General features: G+C 36.6%; 2 protein-coding genes across 5 annotated transcripts; one reads left to right on the top strand and one right to left on the bottom strand.

The window, feature by feature from the left end:
• Positions 1-10,575: 10,575 nt before the first annotated feature.
• Positions 10,576-12,033, top strand: LOC122277105. Its single transcript, XM_043086985.1, has one exon. The coding sequence runs from the start codon at positions 10,576-10,578 to the stop codon at positions 12,031-12,033; it is 1,458 nt and encodes a 485-aa protein (XP_042942919.1).
• Positions 12,034-17,599: 5,566 nt separating this feature from the next.
• On the bottom strand, positions 17,600-22,418 carry LOC122277230 (phosphatidylinositol:ceramide inositolphosphotransferase 1-like). Of its 4 annotated transcripts, none has more exons than XM_043087159.1 (12): positions 21,769-22,418; positions 21,561-21,650; positions 20,791-20,904; positions 20,631-20,699; positions 19,804-19,884; positions 18,930-19,001; positions 18,748-18,808; positions 18,558-18,660; positions 18,341-18,436; positions 18,198-18,244; positions 17,994-18,118; positions 17,600-17,920 (listed from the first exon to the last, which is right to left on the bottom strand). In XM_043087159.1, the coding sequence occupies exons 1-12, from the start codon at positions 21,799-21,801 to the stop codon at positions 17,897-17,899; spliced, it is 915 nt and encodes a 304-aa protein (XP_042943093.1). In that variant the 5' UTR covers positions 21,802-22,418; the 3' UTR covers positions 17,600-17,896. The 4 variants fall into 4 exon arrangements, with proteins under 4 accessions (XP_042943093.1, XP_042943091.1, XP_042943092.1 ...); XM_043087157.1 differs by having other exon boundaries at positions 17,600-17,903; positions 21,769-22,402; XM_043087158.1 differs by having other exon boundaries at positions 17,600-17,903; positions 20,791-20,877; positions 21,769-22,390.
• Between the last annotated feature and the right edge of the window lie 484 nt (positions 22,419-22,902).

The following is a 22,902-nucleotide window of genomic DNA, read 5'->3' as shown; positions in this document are numbered from 1 at the left end:
ATGCATGAATGAAGTTCTTTAACCGCCTCCTAGCACAATAAAGCACAGTGTGCATCTTTCCACAATAATTGGTTTTGAGTAATTCAACCAATATATTGATAGAATTGTGAGAATGAATGAAACTAAATCATTAGTCTCAAATCGGATTTTATGTTGTCATTTTGCATGATCTGTGCTTGTGGGATGATTATGGGAAATTCATGAATCTTTTATCTGTTAATTGATGAAATGCATGCTTAAGATAAAATACGAGTTGCATAGCATAGCAAAACATTCATGTCCATCTCTTATGCCAAATTATTCAAAATTTAATTAATTTTATACCAACTCAGTTCTACCTTCCAAAATCATGTGTTATATATACTAATTATTTCGATATTTATTATACATTTTCATTATTCTTTTGATCTGTCACGCATATCGAGAACAGGAGAGATCCATCTTCCACCGTCTTTGTATCCCTGAGGCAGACACGACCAAAAGTTAAAAAGAAAACAATTTAACAAGCAAAATGGAAAGTAGTACTCATGACAGTCTCACAACCATTTCATCAAACATAACCACAACTATTTCGTTGTAGCTGATTTTTAGGTAGTCACACCTTGATTTTAAGATTTACAAAAACAAAAATAAAGCTCAACATCTCATCAAGAAATAGAAACATAGAGATTAAACTCTCTCTCATAAAAAAGTTTAATCTCAAATTCTTGCTATTAAATGTCATTTTAAGATAAGTATAAACATCTTCTCATCAATTTTTATTTTTAGGATAAGTGATAGCTTTACATTGCCTCAAAGAAGAATTATTAAGTTGTAAAATTACTGTTTATCTTAAAGATTTAATCTGATAGAAAGAGATAAATTTAATTATATATTTTTATCAATCAATCAGTGTTTTTTAGTCTTAATAATGGCTATCGATATAGATGTTATAATACAATTAAGACTCTAAACAAACAAAATTCTAAATAAAACTTCTAAACTCTTGAGAAAAAGAAAAAGAAAAAGAAAAGTATACCAAAAAGATCAAAGTGTGAAGTCTAGCTAGCCGAGAGAGAAAAAAAAAAAAAAATGGTGTTGGATTGAAAAGACCATCTTAAATCTGTCATTCCCATTTACTTCAAATTCTGGAAACCTCGTAGTCATGGAAACCCGTTCATTTTTCTGTGACCTTATTAAGTAGTAGTAGTCCCTTCACTCTGATATTGCTTCTGCAAAACTTGGGACCAGAACTGAGCAAACACTACTACATTAAGATCTGACACCCCGGCAAGGATAATCAAAGTTGAAAGAAAAACGAAAAATCATACACAAAATTTAGCTGCTGCCGTGTTTGCCAGGTGGTGTTATTATGAGTACCACCCATATGGGGTTCAAGAGGACCCCTCCCTTTTTACAGGGAAAAGATGGAGCATGTGGGAGAGAGAGAGAGAGGGAGGTGGTGGTTACTTGGACATGCTTCAAATGATTATATTGCATTGCATCACCTCCCTTAGGAGACATAAACATGCTCTATCACTCCATCTTGCTTCTCTTTATTGACCAAACTTTTTTGGTCTTTTTAATTTACAGCTTAAATTGCGCCACAACTTTTTGTGACCATGGCCACAAGGTGGGGGCATCACAGGCCTTTACCCTAATATAGGATGGACCCAGTTATGGGACCCCAATGTCGTCGAGTGTCAATAGAAACACGCATCATGAGTGAGAGAAAGAGAGAGAGAGCCCACATGAACAGAGCAAAACTAGCTGGGGTACAGCCCATATCCTTGAAACATAAACAAGAGTACTGAATAGTGTAAAGAAAATAAAGATCAAACATATCCTGGCTCTTTCATTAGTGTACTTTTCAATAATGCTATAAATTAGCTTATCCTTATTTGCCTGTTTTTCTTGTTGCTGACGAGAATTCACTTTTATTTTCCAGCAAGTGTTAGCAATTCCATTGGACATTTGTTCCAATTCCAAGGTATGTTTTATTTTATTTTATCATGACCAAAAAGTGTAGAGAAAGGTAACCTAAAGGTGTTGGCTTCAATCTGGACCTAACTATAGTAAAGTAATATCCATTTAGAATATATATATATCATGATCAAACGAACCAACTTGGAGCTGGGAAAGATCTTGAATACCTCTCTCTCTCTCTCTCTCTCTCAAAAATGAGATTAATAATTCTGTAATCCAAGCTCACGCTATTTGTAGCAGAAGAGGGATGCAAATTCTAATGACCTCAGTCAAGAACCCCGAAGGCCCAACTCGCATTTCACCAAGGATAAGCAAAAGGAAAGAACTTCACGTGCCATGGGCTTTCAATTGTATGGGCTTAATGCAAAGTGCAAACAACCCCATACACATCATAATACTAAAAACAGTTTCAATTAACAGAAGCTCTTTGTAACGGACGTGGTGCTATTTGGGCTTTAACACCAATAGAAAAAGGTCACCTCATACTTTCACTTCACTATATAAGCCTTATTATAGGAATACATCCTCGTTTACTTTCATGACTGAAAACTAAAATTTTAAAAAATTTTCAAAATTTTTAAAGTTGAAATTTTTAAAGTTTTAGAGGTTTTATAAAAACAAACATATATTTTGATTTACTAATTTTTATCTCAAAAGATCTCAAATTTCTTCTCGAATTTTCATCTCTCCGAATCTAACCTTATCTCCATAATGTTCCCTCCAATAATATATTTTAAATAAACAGTATATTGACATGAATATACACTGCAAAAAAGTAAAAGTTGTACCAAACGTGTAACAAAATATTTGATTAAAAGAAAATATATTTACACATAAGGTAAATAACAAAAGGAAGCAGAAAAAAAAAATGCACCATTGGTAAATAAGTAAACAAAGGAATCAACAAAAAAAAATTGACCAAATGGTTTAAAAAATAAAAGAAGCAGCAAAAAAAAAAATTACACTATTGGTAAATAAATAAACAAAAGAAGCAGCAAAAAAAATATAAAAAAAATGACCATTGGTAAAGAAAGCAACAAAAAAAAATTTTTGCATTATTGGTAAACAAATAAACAAAGGAAGCAGCAAAAAAAATGACCAAATGGTTTAAAAAAGAAAAGAAGCAACCAAAAAAAAAAATATGCACCATTGATCAATAAATAAATAAAGGAAGCAGCCAAAAAAATAACAAAAAAAAAATTGACCAAAGGGTTAAAAGAAAAAAGGAAGCAGAAAAAAAAAATGCATCATTGATAAATAAATAAACAAAGGAAGTAGAAAAAAAAAACAAAAAAAAAATTGACCAAATGGTTAAAAAAAAGGAAGCAGCAAAAAAAAAAAAAATTGCATTATTGGTAAATAAATAAACAAATAAAATACTATAAAATGTACTACAAGTACTTGTGAGTCCCATCATATTACTAACTATAACTAAGTCAAATTAATCTCATCTCATCTCTATAAACAAACATATATTTCATCTAATCTCAACATATCTCAAAAAATTTTATTTTATCTTATCTCATCTCTGAAAACAAACGACATAAGACCTACGCACGACACCACAGAAGAACTAGGGAGCTCATTAGGGAACCAAACTGCCGCACTAGAATAAGAGAGCCTCATCTGGGAACCAGATTGGTACACGACACCACACCAGTCGTTGCCCAACAAGTCTTGACGCCACCCCATCAAATGTGTTGTCATTGCCCACACGTCAAGATCCTCCCTGTGTCCACAGAATCGAAGGCGTGTGGGCAACGATGACACGTCTAGTGTGGTGGCGATGAGACTTGGTGGGAAACAATTGGTGTGGTGTCATGTAGTGATCTGGTTCCAGATGAGGCTCCCCTGTTCTAGTATAGTAGTTTGGTTCCCATATGAGCTCCTAAGTTCTTGTGTTTTTGTGCTTAATGTATTCCCCACGATAAGGCTCATACAGTTAAGTTGTGGAAAGATGAGGTGGCATTTCTCTATTGGAGGATGTAAAACCCCAAATAGCACCACATCCATATTGTGAACAAAAAAAAAACACATCTATGATGTGTAGTTCACAATGGCTAATACACAATTGAAAAATGTCTCAATTTAATGTGGTGCTTGTCGTGTCCCCATTTTTTCTTGAAATTGGAGGTAAACCTATTGATGTTACAATAGTAATTTAAATGATAAAAATATGAAAATAAACTAAGAGCCTCTTTATAAAATAAATTGAGTTCAAACCATCAAACCAGCTCATATTGTTCTTTCATAAAATTTCAAGGAAAAATAAGACTTAGACTATTCCATAGATAACACTTATGTATAGTTTTCCTTCTAACCTTTTCATTTATCCTCTAAGCTTCCTTATTTGCATGCTCCTCTTTAATATACCTTTAAAAAAAAAAAATCTAGGTAAAAAGTAAGTCTACGGCTTAATAAATAGGATTGATTAAGCTGAGTGTAACATACGAGTCTTAATTATCTAATCATGAATAAACACTAAAAATAAAAATGAGAACTAAAATCATAGTAATGAACATAAATTGAAAATCTTGTACTATGTGTAAAAGCATTTCCAAAAATACATCCTCAAAGAGAATTACACCTTCTAAAAGTGGCTATCATTACCATAAACACCTTTATATTTTGGATCTATACCTTCTCAATATCATTCGATGTAGCTATCCTTCCCACTTACTTCTATGTTTAGGGTCTACACATTCTTAGCATCTTTCAATATAGTTATCATCTCCATACATTTATCATTATGTGAGTTTACACATTCTCAAAACCATTTGGTGTAGTCATCCTCCCTTATATAATATGGTAACGATACCGTACTAATATAAACATCATATACTAATTTGCCATGAGATGTTCCAACATTTATTATGCAATGCAAACATATTTTTTCATCAATAGCATTTCATGACGTGTTTAATAAAATAAAAGTGCTCATAAACATTTAATAAAAACACCATATTAATTAAACACACTTATCTAGATATACGAATTACCACTTGATAACGACAATAGTATCATTCAGAACCTAGATAAAATATTAACATATTTTATAAGATTTAGGCATGCTTCCTTTTGCAGAAACAAATAAGAATCCAATAGGACCAACACCCATAACAACTCTAAGTGGGAGTTGCAACACTTGATCAAAAAATCCAAATACCCTCTCTTAAAAGTTATTCCATAAGCAACAATGATGCATATCCTCAAGACTTGAAAGTCTATTTTATTAACACCATAGTCTATACTTCGTATTCTTTGGACCTTCAGACTTTATATAATACTCCTTCAAGCAATTAATTTGTACCCATATTCCTTCAAAACCATTGATGTTCTTTTCCCTCTATAAATCACATCCCAATCGCTACGTACCAAAGAACACATACTCACTGAATATTAATTGATAGTTGTCGACCATTATAAAATATAACAACTTACATAGACTTTAAAATGTTGACAGTTAAAGTTTGTGGATGTAGAGTACTGCTACATTTATAAAAGAATTATGCAAAATAATTACACAAACTGAGGTGGCTTCATCTGATTTGTTAAATTTACTTCATAATAATAATAACACCCAGAGTTCCATGCCTATTGAATTCAAAGATTTCAACCAAATTCAATCTAACAACAAAGTTTACAATAAAATAAGCTCACCACACTTAACGCGTAAATCCAAGTAGAGAGTACAAAATTATCCAACCAAACAACACATATATTTCTAAAAAAATAATCCGTTATAATCAATATCCACCTACGAAATTATTTAATGTAACTTCTCCTACTAAAGACCATTAATACCAAAACATATTTATTTATCTCATGCCAATATCGGTTCCATATAACAAATCAAACCATGTAAAAAGAAATATCCAAAAATTTTCTGTCAAAAGCTAGGAAGGAAGTGTTGGTAAAGGCAATCCTCCAAGCTATACCTACATACTCAATGAATGTTTTCCAACTACCAAAGAAGCTGTATAGTGAAATTGAAAGTATGATAACTAGGTTTTGGTGGAGTAAATGGAACAAAAAAAAAGGGATACTTTTGAAGAAATGGAGTAGGTTGGGATTGGCAAAGGCAAACGGAGGACTAGAATTTAGATACCTGACTTGTTTTGACACAGCAATGTTAGCAAAATAAGGGTGAAGATTGCTCAAGGAACCTTAGTCTTTAGTGGCACAAATTTACAAAGAAAAATACTACAAGCACACTTAGATCCTGGATGATCCTCTAAGGAAATCATCTTCTCTAATATGGAGAAGCATTAGGTCTGCCATGAAAGTGGTGAAGGAGGGATTATTGTGGAGGGTTGAGAATGGCAAATCTATATGCATATAATGTGAGAAGTGGCTTCCTACACCTAATACTCACTGTGTTCAGTCACCTGTGAGAGTTCTAGCTGCTGATTCCAGAGTTATTGATCTCATTAATAAACAAGATGGGAGCTGGAAGGTAGACTTAGTTACTACAATTTCCAATGAAGAGAAAGCAGAGGTGATATGCACCATTCCCATTAATCAAGTAAGGGTTGCTGACAAGCTGATATGGGAGCCATAAAAAAATGACAAGTACTCAGTTAGGAGTGCCTATCACATGGTGCAATAGAGTAAAGTGGCAGGTGAGAGTGGTTCCTCTTATGAAAAGGAGTGAGACGATATGTGGAAGAAAATATAGAACCTGGATGTGCGGTGCAACAAAGCATTTTTTATGGAAGGTTGCTAATAATATATTGCCTACAAGGGTGAATATGTGGCAAAGGAAAATAGTTGATCATCCAATATGCCTCATATGTCAAATTGATGAGGAATCTATAATGCATGCACTGTGGAGCTGCCCAACTACCATTGATGTGTGGGGTGATAAAAGTAGCCCTGCCAGTATTTGGCCTACCAGAAGAAGGGATTTTGTATAGTTATGGTTAGAATTGTGTAGAAGATTACGAAAAGAAAATTTAGAGGGAATGACAGTTATAATAAAGGGTATATGACATAGAAGGAATAAATTTTTGTTTCAAAGCATTTTTACAGGTCCATGTAGGATTGTACAGATGGCAACTGCTAGGCTTGAAAAGTATCATAAAGCAAATCTGGTAAAGGGGAAAAGCATGAAACCAGATGATGTGGGAAGAAAGAGGGGCTACTGGAAGAAACCAGATGGGGCTAAGCAAGGTTTTAAATTTTGTTCCGTACCAGTTGATATGATCGAAATTTGTTTTTTTGGTATAGTGTCTGGTATACTCTACCACCCAATTCTATTTCGCTTAAAATTTTGGTCATTTCGTTCCCATTTTGGTGAGAATTGGGTGTTTTACTCCCCATTCCATTTTGAGTTATTTTTATAATGTTCTTATACTTAGATGACATTTTTGTAAATTTTAAATCCATATGGTATTTAATTAATTTTATAATATAAAATGTATTTATATAATTTTAATTTTTTTGTAACTTTAAATATATCCCCTCATTCTCTCTTTTTTTAAATATAATTATTTTTAATAATTTATCTATTCTTTTATTTTTATTTTCTTTGTTTTTGTGCCTCAACTCAAGTTTGTAATTTTTTTCAACATATATTCATTTTATAAATTTTCAATTATTCCCTATATATACACATATACATGATACACATTTACATATATAGGTATTTATTCTATTAGTTGTTAGTTTATATATACATATAAATATTTATATATAATATATAATTAATCCCGAAACTATACAATGAAACGATATTGGCATCGAAATATTTCATTCTAGTGCCTTAATCAAAACAATATTCAAAACTTTGGGTCTAAGTATAAAGCAAACTTTGTTGGGGATTAAATGTGGGAAACATAAGCTGGGGTTGGGAGTTGTGAGTTGTGATAAGAGACTACAATGGTGATGTATTAGCATCTATGTGTGGTGCTATAAGTAGTGTAAATTCCCCTTATATGGCAGAAGGCATTGCGCTATAGAGAGCCACGATGATATGCTCAAAGTTAGGATTAGAAGATGTGATCTTTGAAGGGGATTCCGAGGAGTTAATTGATATTGTGAAGTCTAAAGAAGATGATGATCCATAGAGAGGACAAATTACAGACGACATAAAACTCCTATGGCATGATTGTAGGAGGTGGACATTGGGTTTCAATCACAAGGAAGGTAGTGAGGTGGCACACCAACTTGCAAAAATGGCATTGCAGATAGAGGGAGAGATGTACTGGATGGAAAAAGTTCCTGAGAACATATACTATTTGATTGTAAATTATAAAAGTTGTAATGTGAACTAGTGATGAAATGAATACAATATCATTTTTTTTTTAAGTCTAAAATCTAGCTAAAAGTTGAGGTTTTGACTAAAGCCAAAGTTATTAAAGATATTAATTCACATTGGATTATCAATTTCAAAGTCAAAATAATAATATAATATTATATATTTCAATATTAATATTTTTTTAATATTTTACAAATACACTGAATATATTAATTAATAATTTTATTTTTATTTAAAATTATTGTTTCCTAACTATTTTTTATATCAACCTAATTGTCCAACATAATATAGTCTTATTTACAAAAACTATTTCCTGTAAAATCTAGACATAATATAGTCTTGTTTACTAATGAAAGTTTTAAAATGAATTTAATAAAACCTTGTTGATTATTTGTGAATAAAATATGGGTTTGATGGGTGAATAGAGATTCCCTAACTTTGAAATTTCCTTTAGATTTACTGTAGTTCAAAGTTTAAGTTAAAAGTTTTTAGCTAATCCAATGCAGATCATTTATACAAAACTTAGTTATATTTTAGATTTCATTGATATTTGGTTAGTCCGATACCAATGTAATAAGTTTCATCAAAGTTATCTCCAAAATTTAACTAAAAACACATATTTTCCATAAATTCAAAATCATTCAAGTCATAACTCCACATTGGATTAGTCAAAATAATAATATAATATTATTTTTTTATAATATTTTTACATTGTTTAACTACTCTAACCATATGTTAATTAATAATTTAATTTTTCCTCAATCTAAATTATTGGAATGAAATATTCTTTTGGTTATGAATAATACTACTTCAAAGATGGAGAAGGGTTTGCATATATTGTAGTAGGGGTGAAAACCAAACCGACATCATCAAAAGTGGATGAATCTTGACCGAAACCAGCCTTTTAAAGGGGAGAAAACCGTCTACATCGGTCTCGGCGTTACTCCGGTCGGTTCGTCGGCGTCTTTGGTGGCGATGGAGGTTGTTTTCAGGGACGCCGCAGTGGCTGTTGATTGGGTGAGAGACGACGCCGAGAGTGGTGAGAGGTGCAATTTGACAGTGAGAGAGAGAGGCCCTCTGTCCTGCCATGGCCTGCGTGCGCCGTAAGAGAGAGAGAGAGAGAGAGAGAGAGAGAGAGAGAGAGAGAGAGAGAGGACGGGGGCGGCGTCTGAGAATGAAGAAGGAGAGACGAAGAAGGAATCGAGGAAGAAGAAGGACTTGGGGGACTTTAAACTCTAGAATGAAACGGCACCGTTTCATTTAGTTTTTAAACTTTAGATATTAAACGACGTCATTTCACTTGTTTAAATGAAACGACGTCGTTTAAGTAAGGTATAAATCAAAAAAAAAAAAAAAAGGTTATTAAGTCGGCCTGTTCAGCGGTTTGAATTAGGGTCAAACCGCTACCGAACCGATATTCAGTAGTTTTGAATAAATTATACCGTATGCCGACCGGTTCACCGGCAGTTCCGGCCGGTTCCTGATGCTGCCAGTCGATTCCCGTTGGGGGCAGCCGGTGGTATCGGTTTCTGTACACCCCTATATTGTAGCACAAATGTCAAGCTTTCAAGTTATGACTACTCCAATACATCGAATATAAGAGATAAAAAGGCATAAATATATTTGTCTTAAGGGGCTTTTCCATTGAAGTTGAATGAAAGTTGAACTTAGGTAAAACTCACCGTTTCACTTAGGCTCACAACCTATTTGCCTTTTTAGTTGGGCAAAAGTAGATTACATGGACCTAAAAAGAGTTGGGCTTGGGGTTGGGTATTACAGTGTTTATCCCTCTTTATATTTTAATTTAACCACAAAGTCGACTAAACAATTGAACATGACCTCAACAGCACCTCTTCCCCGATTAATAAGAACCAACAGCATTTGTGAGCGTTAGTTGTGGACTCAATAAAATTTGATAAAAAATTTATTTTTATAAATTTAATTAACTAATTTTCAGTAACAGTAAATAGCAAACTCTTCAAATCTATTATTATTCTATTAAATATTAATTTTGATATTTTTATTTATTTTAATTCTAATACCAAACAACTAAGTCAAATTAACCCATTCATGGACAGATCAGCCCAAAAGAAGGTAGAGAACTACAGTTACAGCAACGTTCCTCAGCAATAATTGCAGGCATTAATAAAATTTCATAACTGCCAGCAAAATCAAGTCTTTCAATACTAAGTATTAAGAATAGTACGTGGGATAAGTTTGAAAATCGGTCCTCTCCGCAAGGTAGAGGTTCTCTGCTTTGTCCTTGGGCAAAGCTTTCGTCTCTTGAACGATAGTTCATAGAGTGGTTCTAGAAATCCTGTGATTTATTATTTCTTTGTTCGTATTGACTAATGGCCGACGAGCTAGCATCGATATGGAGCTCTTTGAAGCTTACAGAAGAGGAGCAGCAGGAACTGGTCCTGCCAGAGGAAACCTTCCAGTCCATAAAAACGAAAAGCAGTCACTGCATCTTTGCCTACCACCTGTATGACAGAAGTGTAAACCGAGAGGCATTCAAGTCCACTATGGCTAAGGTGTGGAACTTGGAAGGTTGGATCACCTTCAAGGAAATAGGTTTCAACAAGTTTCTCATAGAATTTCAACTGCTTTCAGATAAAAGGAAGGTGCTACAAGGTAGACCATGGTCATTTGACAGGCACCTCATTTGCTTAAAGGATTTCGAAGATGATTTGGCCCCAAATGATATAAGATTCAGAACAGAACCCTTCTGGGTACAGTTACACAATGTACCATTCGCGGTTATGAATGCAGAACAAGGTGTAATACTGGGCTCAGTAATCGGCAAGGTTCACACAGTAGAAACAGATGATCAGGGCTGTGGTTGGGGAAGACACCTCAGAGTAAGGGTGGATGTTGACATTAACAAACCTCTCCCTCGAGGAAAGTTGATCAAAGTAAGAGGAAAACAGTGTTGGACCTATTTCAAGTATGAACGCCTCCCAAATTTTTGTTTCAAATGTGGACAGCTTATGCACATGGAAGGTAAATGCCCAAGTCAAACCACTTCCAAGCAATCCCAGGACCAGTATGGACAATGGATGCGTGCCTCTCATGGTCCTTCACAGTTTTTCTCAACTAAGAAGTATGGTGGTTCATCGGAACAGTCATCACAGGACAACTCCTCCCCGGTGCAACCAAAGGCAGCTGAGGCCCAAAAGGTCAATTCGGGATGGTCCAATTCAGGGACAGAGGGGGTAGCTACCAGCAAGAACTCTGCAGAGGGAAAACAGAAGCAAGGTAATGGCCTTACCCCGACAGGTCAGGCTGACCATACCTGGAGCAGTACAGAAGGAGAAGCCAACTGTCCAAACAGTGATCATGATGGTCTATCTCAGCAAGACAAAAGAGAAATCAAAAGGAAAGAGACCCCATACCCCTCCTCTAGGCCTCTGACACAGGTAAGTGACTCTGAACAAATCTTACCTTTACTCTTACAGAATAGTGATATGAGGGTAGAGTATAGTACACCACAAAAGACTTCTAGTAACAATAAGCTGAGCAACACTGTGCTACTAAAGGAAAACTCGACCAGGGTTAGTGGAAAGGGAACTAGAGAGGCTACTAAGTGGAAAAGGAAAGCTAGGGAACAAGCTCCCATCCTAGCTAACATTACAAACCAACAGCTCACACCCACCCTTTCCCCGAACCTCAAAAGGGTAGCTTATGGTACTGAGACTAGATCCAGAAACAGGCTGTCAAAGAAACAGAAAACTGAGGTGGTATTCGAGTCGAAACAAACCAATGAACCAGAGGTGGTGGCTGTACTACAGCCCCACCTATCCAAATGATTTGCTTAAGTTGGAATTGCCGGGGGCTTGGGAACCCCCGGACAATTCATGAGCTTCTCCAACTGGTGAAGACTAAGTCCCCACACCTGGTTTTCCTCATTGAAACCAAGTGTTCTAGTGAAAGGATGGAAACAATCAGAGTTAAAACTGGTTTTGATAACTGTTTTGCAGTAGGCAGTGTAGGAAGAGGTGGTGGTTTGGCCATGTTGTGGAATTCTAGTCTGGAGGTGAAGGTTGAAACCTATACCAACTGGCACATTTCAGTTCTAGTAAAACTCCCAAATGGTGACAAGTCATGGCAACTAACGGGTTTCTATGGGCACCCTAATACAGCAAAGAGATCAGAAACGTGGCAAATCCTTAAAGCATTAAAACCAGCCCCCCAAGTCCCATGGTTGTGTTTTGGAGACTTTAATGAAATAACTTGCTTGAGTGAAAAATTTGGGGCAGCTGTGAGACCTTATAAGCAAATCAGGGATTTCAGGAAAACCCTTGCACTATGTGAGTTAAATGACTTAGGCTTTCAGGGTGACAAGTATACCTGGGCAAATAACAGGGAAGGAAGCAATTTCACCAAGGAAAGACTTGATAGAGTACTCGGGAACTCCTCCTGGATTGACAAGTTTGAAGACCACTCAGTACAGCACCTAGCTACGTACTCATCAGACCACAAGCCTCTATTGATAACCTTGCAAACAACAAACAACAGGCCAAGGAAGAAAAGAATGTTCAGATATGAAGCCAAATGGAAAACAAAGGAAGGGTGTGAAGCTACCATCAAAAGATCCTGGGAGAGTATCCGAGAGTCCAAGGACAAACTTGGCAGCTCATTACAAGGTTTGAGAAGCTGCAAAACCAATTTAAAGAAATGGAGCCATGACCAGAACAAAGTAGACAAAGCTGCCCTGCAATCAAAAACTGAGCTGCTGAACCTTCTAAAAGACCAAAATGAAGGCCAGCTTCATGATGAGATTAGAGCAATCCAGAAATCAATAGACCAATTACTAGATGAGGAAAACACAATGTGGAAGCAAAGAGCCAAACAGGATTGGCTTAGGGAAGGAGATAGAAATACTGCTTTTTTTCATAAGTGTGCATCTCAGAGGAGAAAACACAACTACATCAACAAGCTCCGAAATGTGGCAGGTCAGGAGGTAACTAGTAAGGAAGGCATCTATACTGAGATACGGAATCACTTCAAAGCAATCTTCACCTCCTCTAAACCAACAAACATGCAAGCTTGCCTGGACTCTCTTCCTTGTAAACTTACGGCTGGAATGATAGCAGTGCTGGGTCAGAAATTTACAGAAATGGAGGTTAAAGAGGCCATTTTCAGTATGAAGCCTTTAGGCTCCCCAGGGCCAGATGGGTTTCCAGCAGTGTTTTTCCAAGATCATTGGTTGACAGTGGGTCCTAGGATTACACAAGCAGCTCTCTCAGCCTTGAATGACAGCAAGTGGTCTGCTGGGGTGAATGAAACCTTTATTGCCCTCATCCCTAAGAAAGCAAATCCTCTACAGGTGGTAGACTTTAGACCTATTAGCCTTTGCAATGTTTTTTACAAAATCATTGCAAAGACTATAGCCAATCGGTTAAAGGAAGTGCTTCCAGACCTCATATCCCAAACACAGGCAGCTTTTGTTCCAAACAGACAGATCACAGACAATATAGTTGTGTCGTATGAGGCTCTACATACTATGAAATCTAGACTAAAAGGAAAAGAGGGTTATATGGCACTCAAGCTCGACATGAGCAAGGCATATGATAGGATTGAGTGGCTTTTTCTGAGGGAAGTCCTGAAAAAGATGGGTTTTGATCAGCATTGGGTCAACCTACTAATGAATTGTGTGGAAACAGTCTCATACTCCATCATAGTGAATGGGGAAGCTCAAGAAAAGTTTGTTCCATCAAGGGGGTTAAGGCAAGGGGACCCTTTATCCCCTTATCTGTTCATCATGTGTGCTGAGGTGTTAAGTTGTATGCTAAACCAAGCCGAGAGGAACAGGGTCATCACTGGTCTACCAATCAGAAAATCCAAGCTCTCCATCAACCACCTGTTTTTTGCAGATGACAGCATTCTTTTTTGCAAAGCCAACTCCATTGAATGGAGCAACCTCTACCATTTGTTGGAAAAGTATGAAGGAGCTTCAGGCCAAAAGCTAAACAAAGAAAAAACTTCCATTTTCTTCAGTTCAAATACCCGAGAGGAAACTAAGGAGATAATCATCAGTATAGCAGGGATAAGGGGCAATAATATATATGAAAAGTACCTTGGGCTACCAGCCCTTGTGGGAAGGCAAAGAAACCAATCATTCAAAGGCTTAATAGATAAAGTGCAATCAAAAATTTCCAGTTGGAAAAACAGATTTCTGTCCCAAGCGGGTAAGGAGGTACTTATTAAAGCAATAGTCCAAGCCATACCAGCATACAGCATGGGTTTATTCAAACTTCCCAAGAACTTAGTGCAAGAACTAAGCAAAATGGTCAGGAATTACTGGTGGGGGCAACAAAATCAGGAATCCAAGATAAACTGGGTGAGCTGGAAACGGATGAAGAAGGGTAAGAGCAGTGGGGGGCTCGGCTTTAGAGACTTCTCAAATTTCAACTTGGCACTATTAGCTAAGCAGGGCTGGAAGATTGTCTCTAATCCATGCTCATTAGCAGCACAAGTCCTAAAAGAAAAGTATTTTCCAGGCGGCTCTTTCCTCACGGCAAAAAAAGGTCACAACGCCTCTTTCATATGGCAAAGTTTCTTGGCAGCTAGACCATTGTTAAGGGAAGGGATGGTAAGCCGAATTGGGAATGGAAAAACAACTGAGATATGGAAGGATAGATGGCTTCCCATTCCTTCAACATTCAAGCCTCAAGATTCAGTAAGGTTCATGCATGAGAGTACCAAAGTATCTATACTGATAAATGAGCATACTGCTCAGTGGAAGAGGGACCTAGTAACCACCATGTTTTCCAAAAGGGAGGCAGAGGCTATTCTGAAAATCCCCATCAGTCCACTGCTAAAGCCAGACAGTTTTTTTTGGAGATGCTCATCTACAGGCACCTTTTCAGTAAAGTCAGCCTACCACCTGAAGAATGACATGGAAGATAAGGAAAGGGGACAGGCATCAAGAGCCACCATTCAGCAGGGCCTGTGGTCTGGTATTTGGCGTTTGAACATCCCAAATGCCACAAAAATTTTCCTGTGGAGGGCATGTCTTAATGCACTCCCCACCCGAGCAAATTTAAAGGCAAGGAAGGTAGTGGCAGATTCAACATGTCCCATCTGCTTCCAAGCTTCTGAAACCACTGAGCATGTGCTGTGGGAATGCCCCTCAGCAAGGGATGTGTGGTCCATGAGCAGTAGGAGGCTTCAAAAAACCAGCATGGACTCCCCTTCATTTGCAGAGAAGTTAGAGGGCTTAATAGAAGCTAAGGAGCCAGAAGAGCTTCAAGTGTTTGCAGTAACAGCCTGGAACATATGGAAGAGGAGAAATGAAGTGATCTTCCAGGGTCACCTCACTCATCCATCTGTAGTAACAAGCCAATCAAAGCTAATGGTAGACGACTTACACAAGCTGTCAATGAGCAAGAGGGCAGGGGTGTTGAGACAACAAACCAACCAAGCGTGGGAGGCTCCCCCTCAAGGCAAAATTAAAGCGAATTGGGATGCATCAGTAGATAAAGCATCGGGCAAAGTTGGGGTGGGGGTCATTCTTCGTGACTGGAATGGCAAGGTGGTAGCTTCTTTGCGTATGGTGCAGGAGCTGTTCCCTGACCCTCACATGGCAGAAGCATACGCAGCCTTACAGGCAGTTATGCTGTGTAGTTCTCTTGGTCACCGGGATGTGGTTCTGGAAGGCGACTCTTTGCTGGTGGTGGAAGGCCTAAAATCTCAGACAGTTGCTCTCAATTACGTGGGCCAGATTGTGGCAGATGCCAGGGAGATTCTCAGCACGTTTGGGTCGTGGTCGGTGAGGCATGTTGTAAGAGCAACCAATGAAGTTGCTCATGCCTTGAGTAGGGATGCTTTTAATTTCAGTGGTAGTACCACGACTTTTGTTCACATCCCTCCTTGTATTCAAACTATGGTTTCATAGATATTAATGCAAGCTTCTTTTCAAAAAAAAAAAGAATAGTACGTGGGAAAGAGGAATTCTTTATGCCGAAATAACATTTTGCCAGCAACTTGGGATGGACAAATTTGGCTAATAAAAATTATCAAAGTTAAAAATACTGTAAATATATTGAGTTCATTACAATAAATTTTTACGTAACTTGATGAAACTTTAGTTAAAATATAACTTTGTTGAGTGAACAACTAATGCAATGTGCGAACAGATTGAGAGCAGAGCAGAATATGGACAGGAGGGTGGGGTATGGGGACAACAGACAGGAAGCATTAACTTCATAACTTAAACATCGGCACATGTCAGTCAGAGCCGTATAAATATGTAAAGATTCATGTGGATCCTCGTGCCCACCTAGTCAACATTTCCAACAAGATTTGGATTTCCAACCTCCAACTTTGAGGTCATGGTCATTGCACCTCTCTCTCTCTCTCTCTCTCTCTCTCTCTCTCTCTCACACACACACACATATTTTCTTCTCATTTTCTCCAAATTTCATACGCTTTTCCCTTCCTTATTTCGATAGGAGGAGACACCGGAACTTTTAACTCCACTCTTGTCTTCATTCTCTTCCTCCCTCTCTCCTCGTCCTTTTTTGCAAACTATATCTTTCTTGGTTTATTATTTTTTTTTCATTTTCACCGTGTCGAATCATGTTTGATCCCTCTGATTCACACTAGATCTTCAAAATCCATTCAAAATGTCAATGCGCAAGTTTTATGAGCCGCCCAAATTAAGCGTGAGACACATATGTCGCCGCATATCCGGATCTCTAAATGTCAAATGTGTTGTATGAACCGACTTGCTTTGACGAGTCCCATTGATCTGGATCGGCCGATCCTAAATTATCCAGCTATATTTCAACTTTGACAACACCAAAAAATTGGCATGCCCCCTCCTCGAATGAAATCTCATACCAAATTCAAAGAATCTTACCATTTGGACTATGTGCAAACTACACTGCAGTTGCCCCTTCCTCGGCTTAACCAAGAAACGTGGCTTTGAGTCCAACTTATTATATACATTGCCTCTTTCTTGTTTTACGTCTGCAATGAGTCTCCCATACATCGGGTTTATGTTAGGTGCTCACCTCCTCAGCCTCTTGTACTCTCGTTTATCTAACCTTAATTAGGAAAATTAAAAAAAGAAAAATAACATGAGAAACGATCGGATTTCTTTTTGCCGCTCGTCAGTTTCCTTTTTTTTTCCCCCAACCAAAACAAGAACAGACAGTATTGGTCCAATGGCAAGGGGATGAATCAAAGAAATAAGAATCGTAGTCTCAAGGATCTGCTTTTGCATCACAGATTAAATACTGGTCACTCCCAAGAGAAAACAGCCTTTGCCTCCAAATACGCTTAAGATTGTGAGGACGGGTAATTCACCAAAAACAAAAGAAGATAACATTTGCATGGTAGAAATATAATCGAACTAAGAGACGCATGGAAAATTCGAAAGGTGCAAACCGATGCTGATATTAAATTATGGAGCAAAAACCACAAGCCAAATCCCGTTTCCACTGGAATAGAAATTTAGTTACCAGTAATATTGGAATAACAGCCCACCGGACGATCAACTAGGCTCCTTACAGAGCATGATAATCTAACCAGCAGTCCTTGTAGTAGTAGCTCTGGTCCTTTGCAGCAGCTTCACCTTCTCTACTATCTATACACTTCCATTCATTGCAGCGTCAAGATGGCCCATGTTTCCATCTTCCAAAGTCTTGCCATTGAGTTGAGTTCTCAACCTCTAGAAAGCATGTAATGCTAATCCCAGTCACGGTCAAATGCAAAAATATTTTAATCATGAAAACAGATAAAACTAACAGATTCACCATACCCTATCAGCAGGGTCTCCTGAGTTTCCATTCAAGAGCTTATGATTCTCTTCTTTGGTCCTGCTATCCTTGTCCTTGATATTTAAGGGTAACAATGATGATGTTGCCCCAGAACGATCAGGCATTTCTGGAGTAACAGCATCAGTTAATGCAAATGTTCAAACCCGATAAAAAATTGTAGCAATAACTGAGTCAAACATCCTAACCTGGCAATTTCTTGTCTATAAAGAACACCACCAAATTAACAGTATACCTGCACGGGAACCATTTAGTGAGCTACTTATAAATTGAAAAAAGAAATTCGTTCAGAAACTACATCAAAATCTAAAAAGAGCAAAGTAAACCGTACCACGCAACAACGATGTCAACCGTATAATGTTTGCGGGATGCTACAATCAAAAGACTCTGGACCACAGCAAGACACCAAATAAACTGTTTTATCCACCTGCAGTGATGCATAATGACAATCTAAGATCAGTCAAAACCACCTAGTAAGGCAGCCTCTGGTATGATCAGCCAGCTTGGAAGTCAACCTGGATTTAGAAGTATCTACAAGCATACTTTACCTTCGCATGCCATATTTCTGGTATGTTCGCACAAAGACTAGAGTAAAAATCATGTGCGATGAAAAAATCAAATCGCCACAACCGTAAACTATGCCCCGAGGAACTACATATTCAAAAACCAAAATGAGCCAAATTTGAAATGTTTCCTGCCAATAAACCAAAGCACTTCAGTAATACAAGAGTCACTCACAGTTAATCAAGAGGACTTCAAGTACTCCATCAGGACGAGGCAGCCTAGCAAGTCTTGAACCCTTCATAATACAACAGGAGGTTATTTGGTAAAAAAACATTATAAAAACATTTGACATAAATAGTTACTTTCTCTAACATCAGGCCACACGGCAAAATCATAAAAACTGCCAAGGAGGCTACCTCACGACAATGATAGTTTGGACCAGGAAGCTGGGTAGAATAGAATGTGATGATCCGCAGAATTTGAGAAGCCTGCAGCAAATAATTACACAACAAACTATCAGAAAACTTTGGATGTCACTTCCATTCATGATACACCCCAGAGTTGACACAACAAACTTTCCAATATAAATCCCAGAGTTGACACATCCATCACAACCCAACCCAATAATTACATCATGCAGAATAACAGAATGAAAAAATCACTAAAAGAGACTAAGTTTCGATTCATCAAGGCAAGAGTTTGATTCACTCTTTCTTTATTATAACAGGTTGATTTTGTTACAGCTACAACACAAGTTGTATTAACTTATCATATAGTTTATTGAGCAAGGTTTTAAAGCTACACAAAGGCATGAAAGCATGCATGATGATATTAATCTGTACTGCTAAATACTGTTTGTAACAGAATAAGTGTCCATGAATTTTTACTACCAGCTGTAAACTCTAGTTAGGTATTTCTCATGTATACTCTCTGTATACTTGGGTTTTGCCCACTTTTATGAATAAAATACTTTGATTACCGATCAAAACAAAAAAATTAGTACTGCTAAATACAAATAATACCTAATCAAACTTTTCTAAAAGAAAGTTTGCTTCTAAAAGATGCAAATTGTTGTAAACAAATGGATAAAAGAAAGTAGACGGTTATCAATCGATCAAAGGATCAATAACGTAATAGTATACTCTCCAAGGCGAGCACCTATCATAACTCCTTTTGGCAAACAATACACATTACTGAGTGGTAGGATGCAGGCTTTAAAAATTTGAAACAACCAATAGATTGTCTAACACGAAACTCAGACACCATAATTTTGCCACGAGTGTCACTTACGACTAAAAATGCTAGAACCCTGCACCAAACTAGAACTGTGTAGATCTTTTTGCCCTTCAAGATGAATGGATGGAAGCTCCACTGCAATACAACATATGCATTAACAAGAAATAGTAAATATACTTTTCAGAGTAAAAGGGTCCTGCAAAATCAAAACTCAAAAAGGAAACAAACAAGAGACATCAGATGTGGTTAATGAAAACAACTATATGATCATAATTTATTTTTTATAAGTTGATCACAGTTTATAGAGCAGGTTAATGAATGAGGTCTTATTTTTACTAGGATTCAGAATTGAGGCATAAAGCAGCTCATGGCTAAAGAATCTCCTCTATAGACCAAAAAAATAGTACTAAAATAATTTGTAGGCATCTTATAAAAAAATAATTGCTTTAGAAACCTCAGAACAAGAACTTCATTCCTTTAGAATAAAATCACTTGCCCGACCACTAATTTAGCAGTAATTTCTTTGCAAGCCACCCCTCACGCACCTTATCTCCTTGCCAGAATGTAATACATGTTGCTCCAATCCAAGTTTGTCCAAATCCCAGATAACAAAGAACTCGATGGACAATCAATATACTCATGGAGGCAGAAAAATGTAGATTGTAGATTTACGTGCAAGAGATATGCAAGTTTCACTGAGCATCAAGCTTAAATTTATTGACATTGCCTTGTATCAATGTGGATATACAAGAGGCAGCAAAGAAACAGAGAGTAGTTTCAATCTAAAGATACAGCTCTTCAAACGGGAAAACATAATGGTGAAAGATGCAAACTGCCAAAGAAAATATAAGCAAGACAGAAAATTCAGTGGGGAAACTTACCAAGATAAAAGATATGAAAATGAAGGTGAACAGAGTCTCACTGATGTAAGCTTTGTCTTGCCCAAGCTCCTATTTTCACGAAAAGATTAAAAATAAGAAAAAAATCCTATAATAAGTACATTCCACAGAAACGGAAAAAAAAGAATAAATTAATACAGACCGGAAGAACAAAGAACCCAACATCCTGAAGTAATGGCCCGGGTTGATGAAGATAATGAACACCTCGGGCAGCCAGACCATGTACATACTGTAGACAGAAGTATGCTTGTGATTTCTTAGACATATGTAAGAAAAGAAAACGGCATAGAATTAAAAAAATAATCACCGCAAACACAAACTTGAGAGAAAATTTCAACCATAAAAAGGTAGGATCCTTTTTTATTTACAAGTATATAAATGCAGGATCTGTACTTCTAATAACATCCAAAAACACAATGTGATGCTATGATGAAGAACTTAGCTGTAAGAAGGAAGACATGGCAACAAGATTACCGTATTCAAACATCCTAGCTAAGAACCGATGAAAAGTCAAAAGCAAATAATAGCAGCAGTAATAAGAATAATAACTAAAAACACTTAAAAGGGGGGGCTTTTCCGATCTTGTTGAATGAAAATCATGCCAGATTGCAAAGAACTTCTCCTTCGTTCACAAACAAAGAAATAGACACCAAAAGCGCAAGTTTAAACTTCCCCAAAAATAAATCGAAGCAAACATATCTGAAAGAAACCCAACAACATGACCAAATTGATTCTTGCATTTCAAGAAAAGTGCACAGCATACTCCAAATTATTTCAGTCAGAGTAAAACTGTGAAAAGGAGTTTCAAAGGTTAAGGATTTTTATCAAAAAAGATATAATATTTTAGAAAAATGAATATATGTCTGTGAAATTAAAACTGGGATAATCCATCAATCGATAAAAATAGAGAACCTGAAAAACGAGACCCGCGAGAAGGTATTTCCAGTTCTCTAAAAGAAGGTTGATCTCTGTCGACGTCTCTGTGCAAACTCTTTTCCATAGCTTCGCATCCCCAAACAGTAACGAACCAAACCAATAAAAAAAGAATCCAAAAAATTGCATAATTTCGCAAAAGACACTGCCGAATAAAGGGAAGGTAAGTGGGTAACCATTAACCAACCTTGGAAGCCTCGCGACCAACGTAAAGCGTCATCGTTTTGGTGTGCAACAACCACTTCCATACTACTTCACGACCAAACCAATGAGGTCAACATCATTCATCACCGCAAAATCCTCAATAGAGTCTCGCTCAATCCCGCTTCCTGAACGACGTAAACCTCAAGAGGGGAAAAAAAAAACCCACAAGAGTCAACCGGAGAAAACAGCGATATTCAAAGGATCAAACAACGATATGGAGACTGCGATCCGATTAGGAAAAATAAAACGATGACGATGAATAAGAAATGAAAGGGCTTTGAGACTTCAAATTGGTGGCTTTAGACCCAGCAAGCTTATTCGATTGAATATAAAATCGAAGAAAGATAAAAGAAAAAGGACCCTCTCTGATTCTCTATCTCTCTCTCTGGCTGACTGCTCGGCACGCGAGTTGAACACGGAGAGACAGTTGAGAGAAGGGGCCTAAAAGAGGGACTTTTTATAACAAAGGCCAAAAGGGAGAAAATTGAAAGATGGCGCTACGCAGCCTACGCTAGTACTCCCTCCCAACATCATATGTACTATTACAACGAAAGACGGCAGTGACGGACAGACAGAGAATTACTCCCCTCACAGTCACAGAAGCGTATATTATTATTATTATTTGTTTTTTCATTAATTATATATTCGAAAACTGAACTGAGAAAACGAGGAAAAAGCAGATGTTCTCCCCCTCGTAGAAACTTACTTGTCTGTTTTAGGAGCAGTTCCGAATCTAGATGAAGATGAGTTCAGTTATGATAAGTTTCGGTTCGGAGAACGAGAAGAAATGCGATAATTTTAAGTAAAAGTTAAAAAGTTAATAAAATATTATTTTTTAATATTATTATTATTTAAAATTTAAAAATTTAAAAATATTAAATTATTTATTATATTTTATATAAGAATTTTAAAAAAATTATAATAATGAGATGAGTTGAATCAAACTTTGTATTTAAACCTTTTAACCTAACAATTTAAAGTTTTAAAAAAATATTATCAGCATATTATTTTTTAATATTATTATTATTTTAAAATTTAAATTATTTATTATATTTTATATAAAAATTTAAAAATTATAATAATAAAATAAAATAAGATAAAATGAAACATTTAAAAC

The sequence above is a fragment of the Carya illinoinensis genome, chromosome 9 (assembly GCF_018687715.1).
Source record: "Carya illinoinensis cultivar Pawnee chromosome 9, C.illinoinensisPawnee_v1, whole genome shotgun sequence".
Taxonomy (NCBI): domain Eukaryota; kingdom Viridiplantae; phylum Streptophyta; class Magnoliopsida; order Fagales; family Juglandaceae; genus Carya; species Carya illinoinensis.
Note: the sequence above shows the minus strand (reverse complement) of the source record. Positions and strands in the feature narration are given on the sequence as shown.

What these genes read in the sequence shown, in the direction of transcription:
- LOC122277105 (XM_043086985.1), top strand. Translation starts at nt 10,576, where the DNA reads ATGGCCGACGAGCTAGCATCGATATGGAGCTCTTTGAAGCTTACAGAA.
- LOC122277230 (XM_043087157.1), bottom strand. Translation starts at nt 21,801, where the DNA reads ATGACGCTTTACGTTGGTCGCGAGGCTTCCAAG. An exon ending in TCGCGGGTCTCGTTTTTCAG is followed by an intron (nt 20,905 to 21,560) that starts GTTCTCTATTTT and finishes CATATGTCTAAG; the next exon opens with AAATCACAAGCATACTTCTG. An exon ending in TTTTCATATCTTTTATCTTG is followed by an intron (nt 19,885 to 20,630) that starts GTAAGTTTCCCC and finishes GTTGTATTGCAG; the next exon opens with TGGAGCTTCCATCCATTCAT.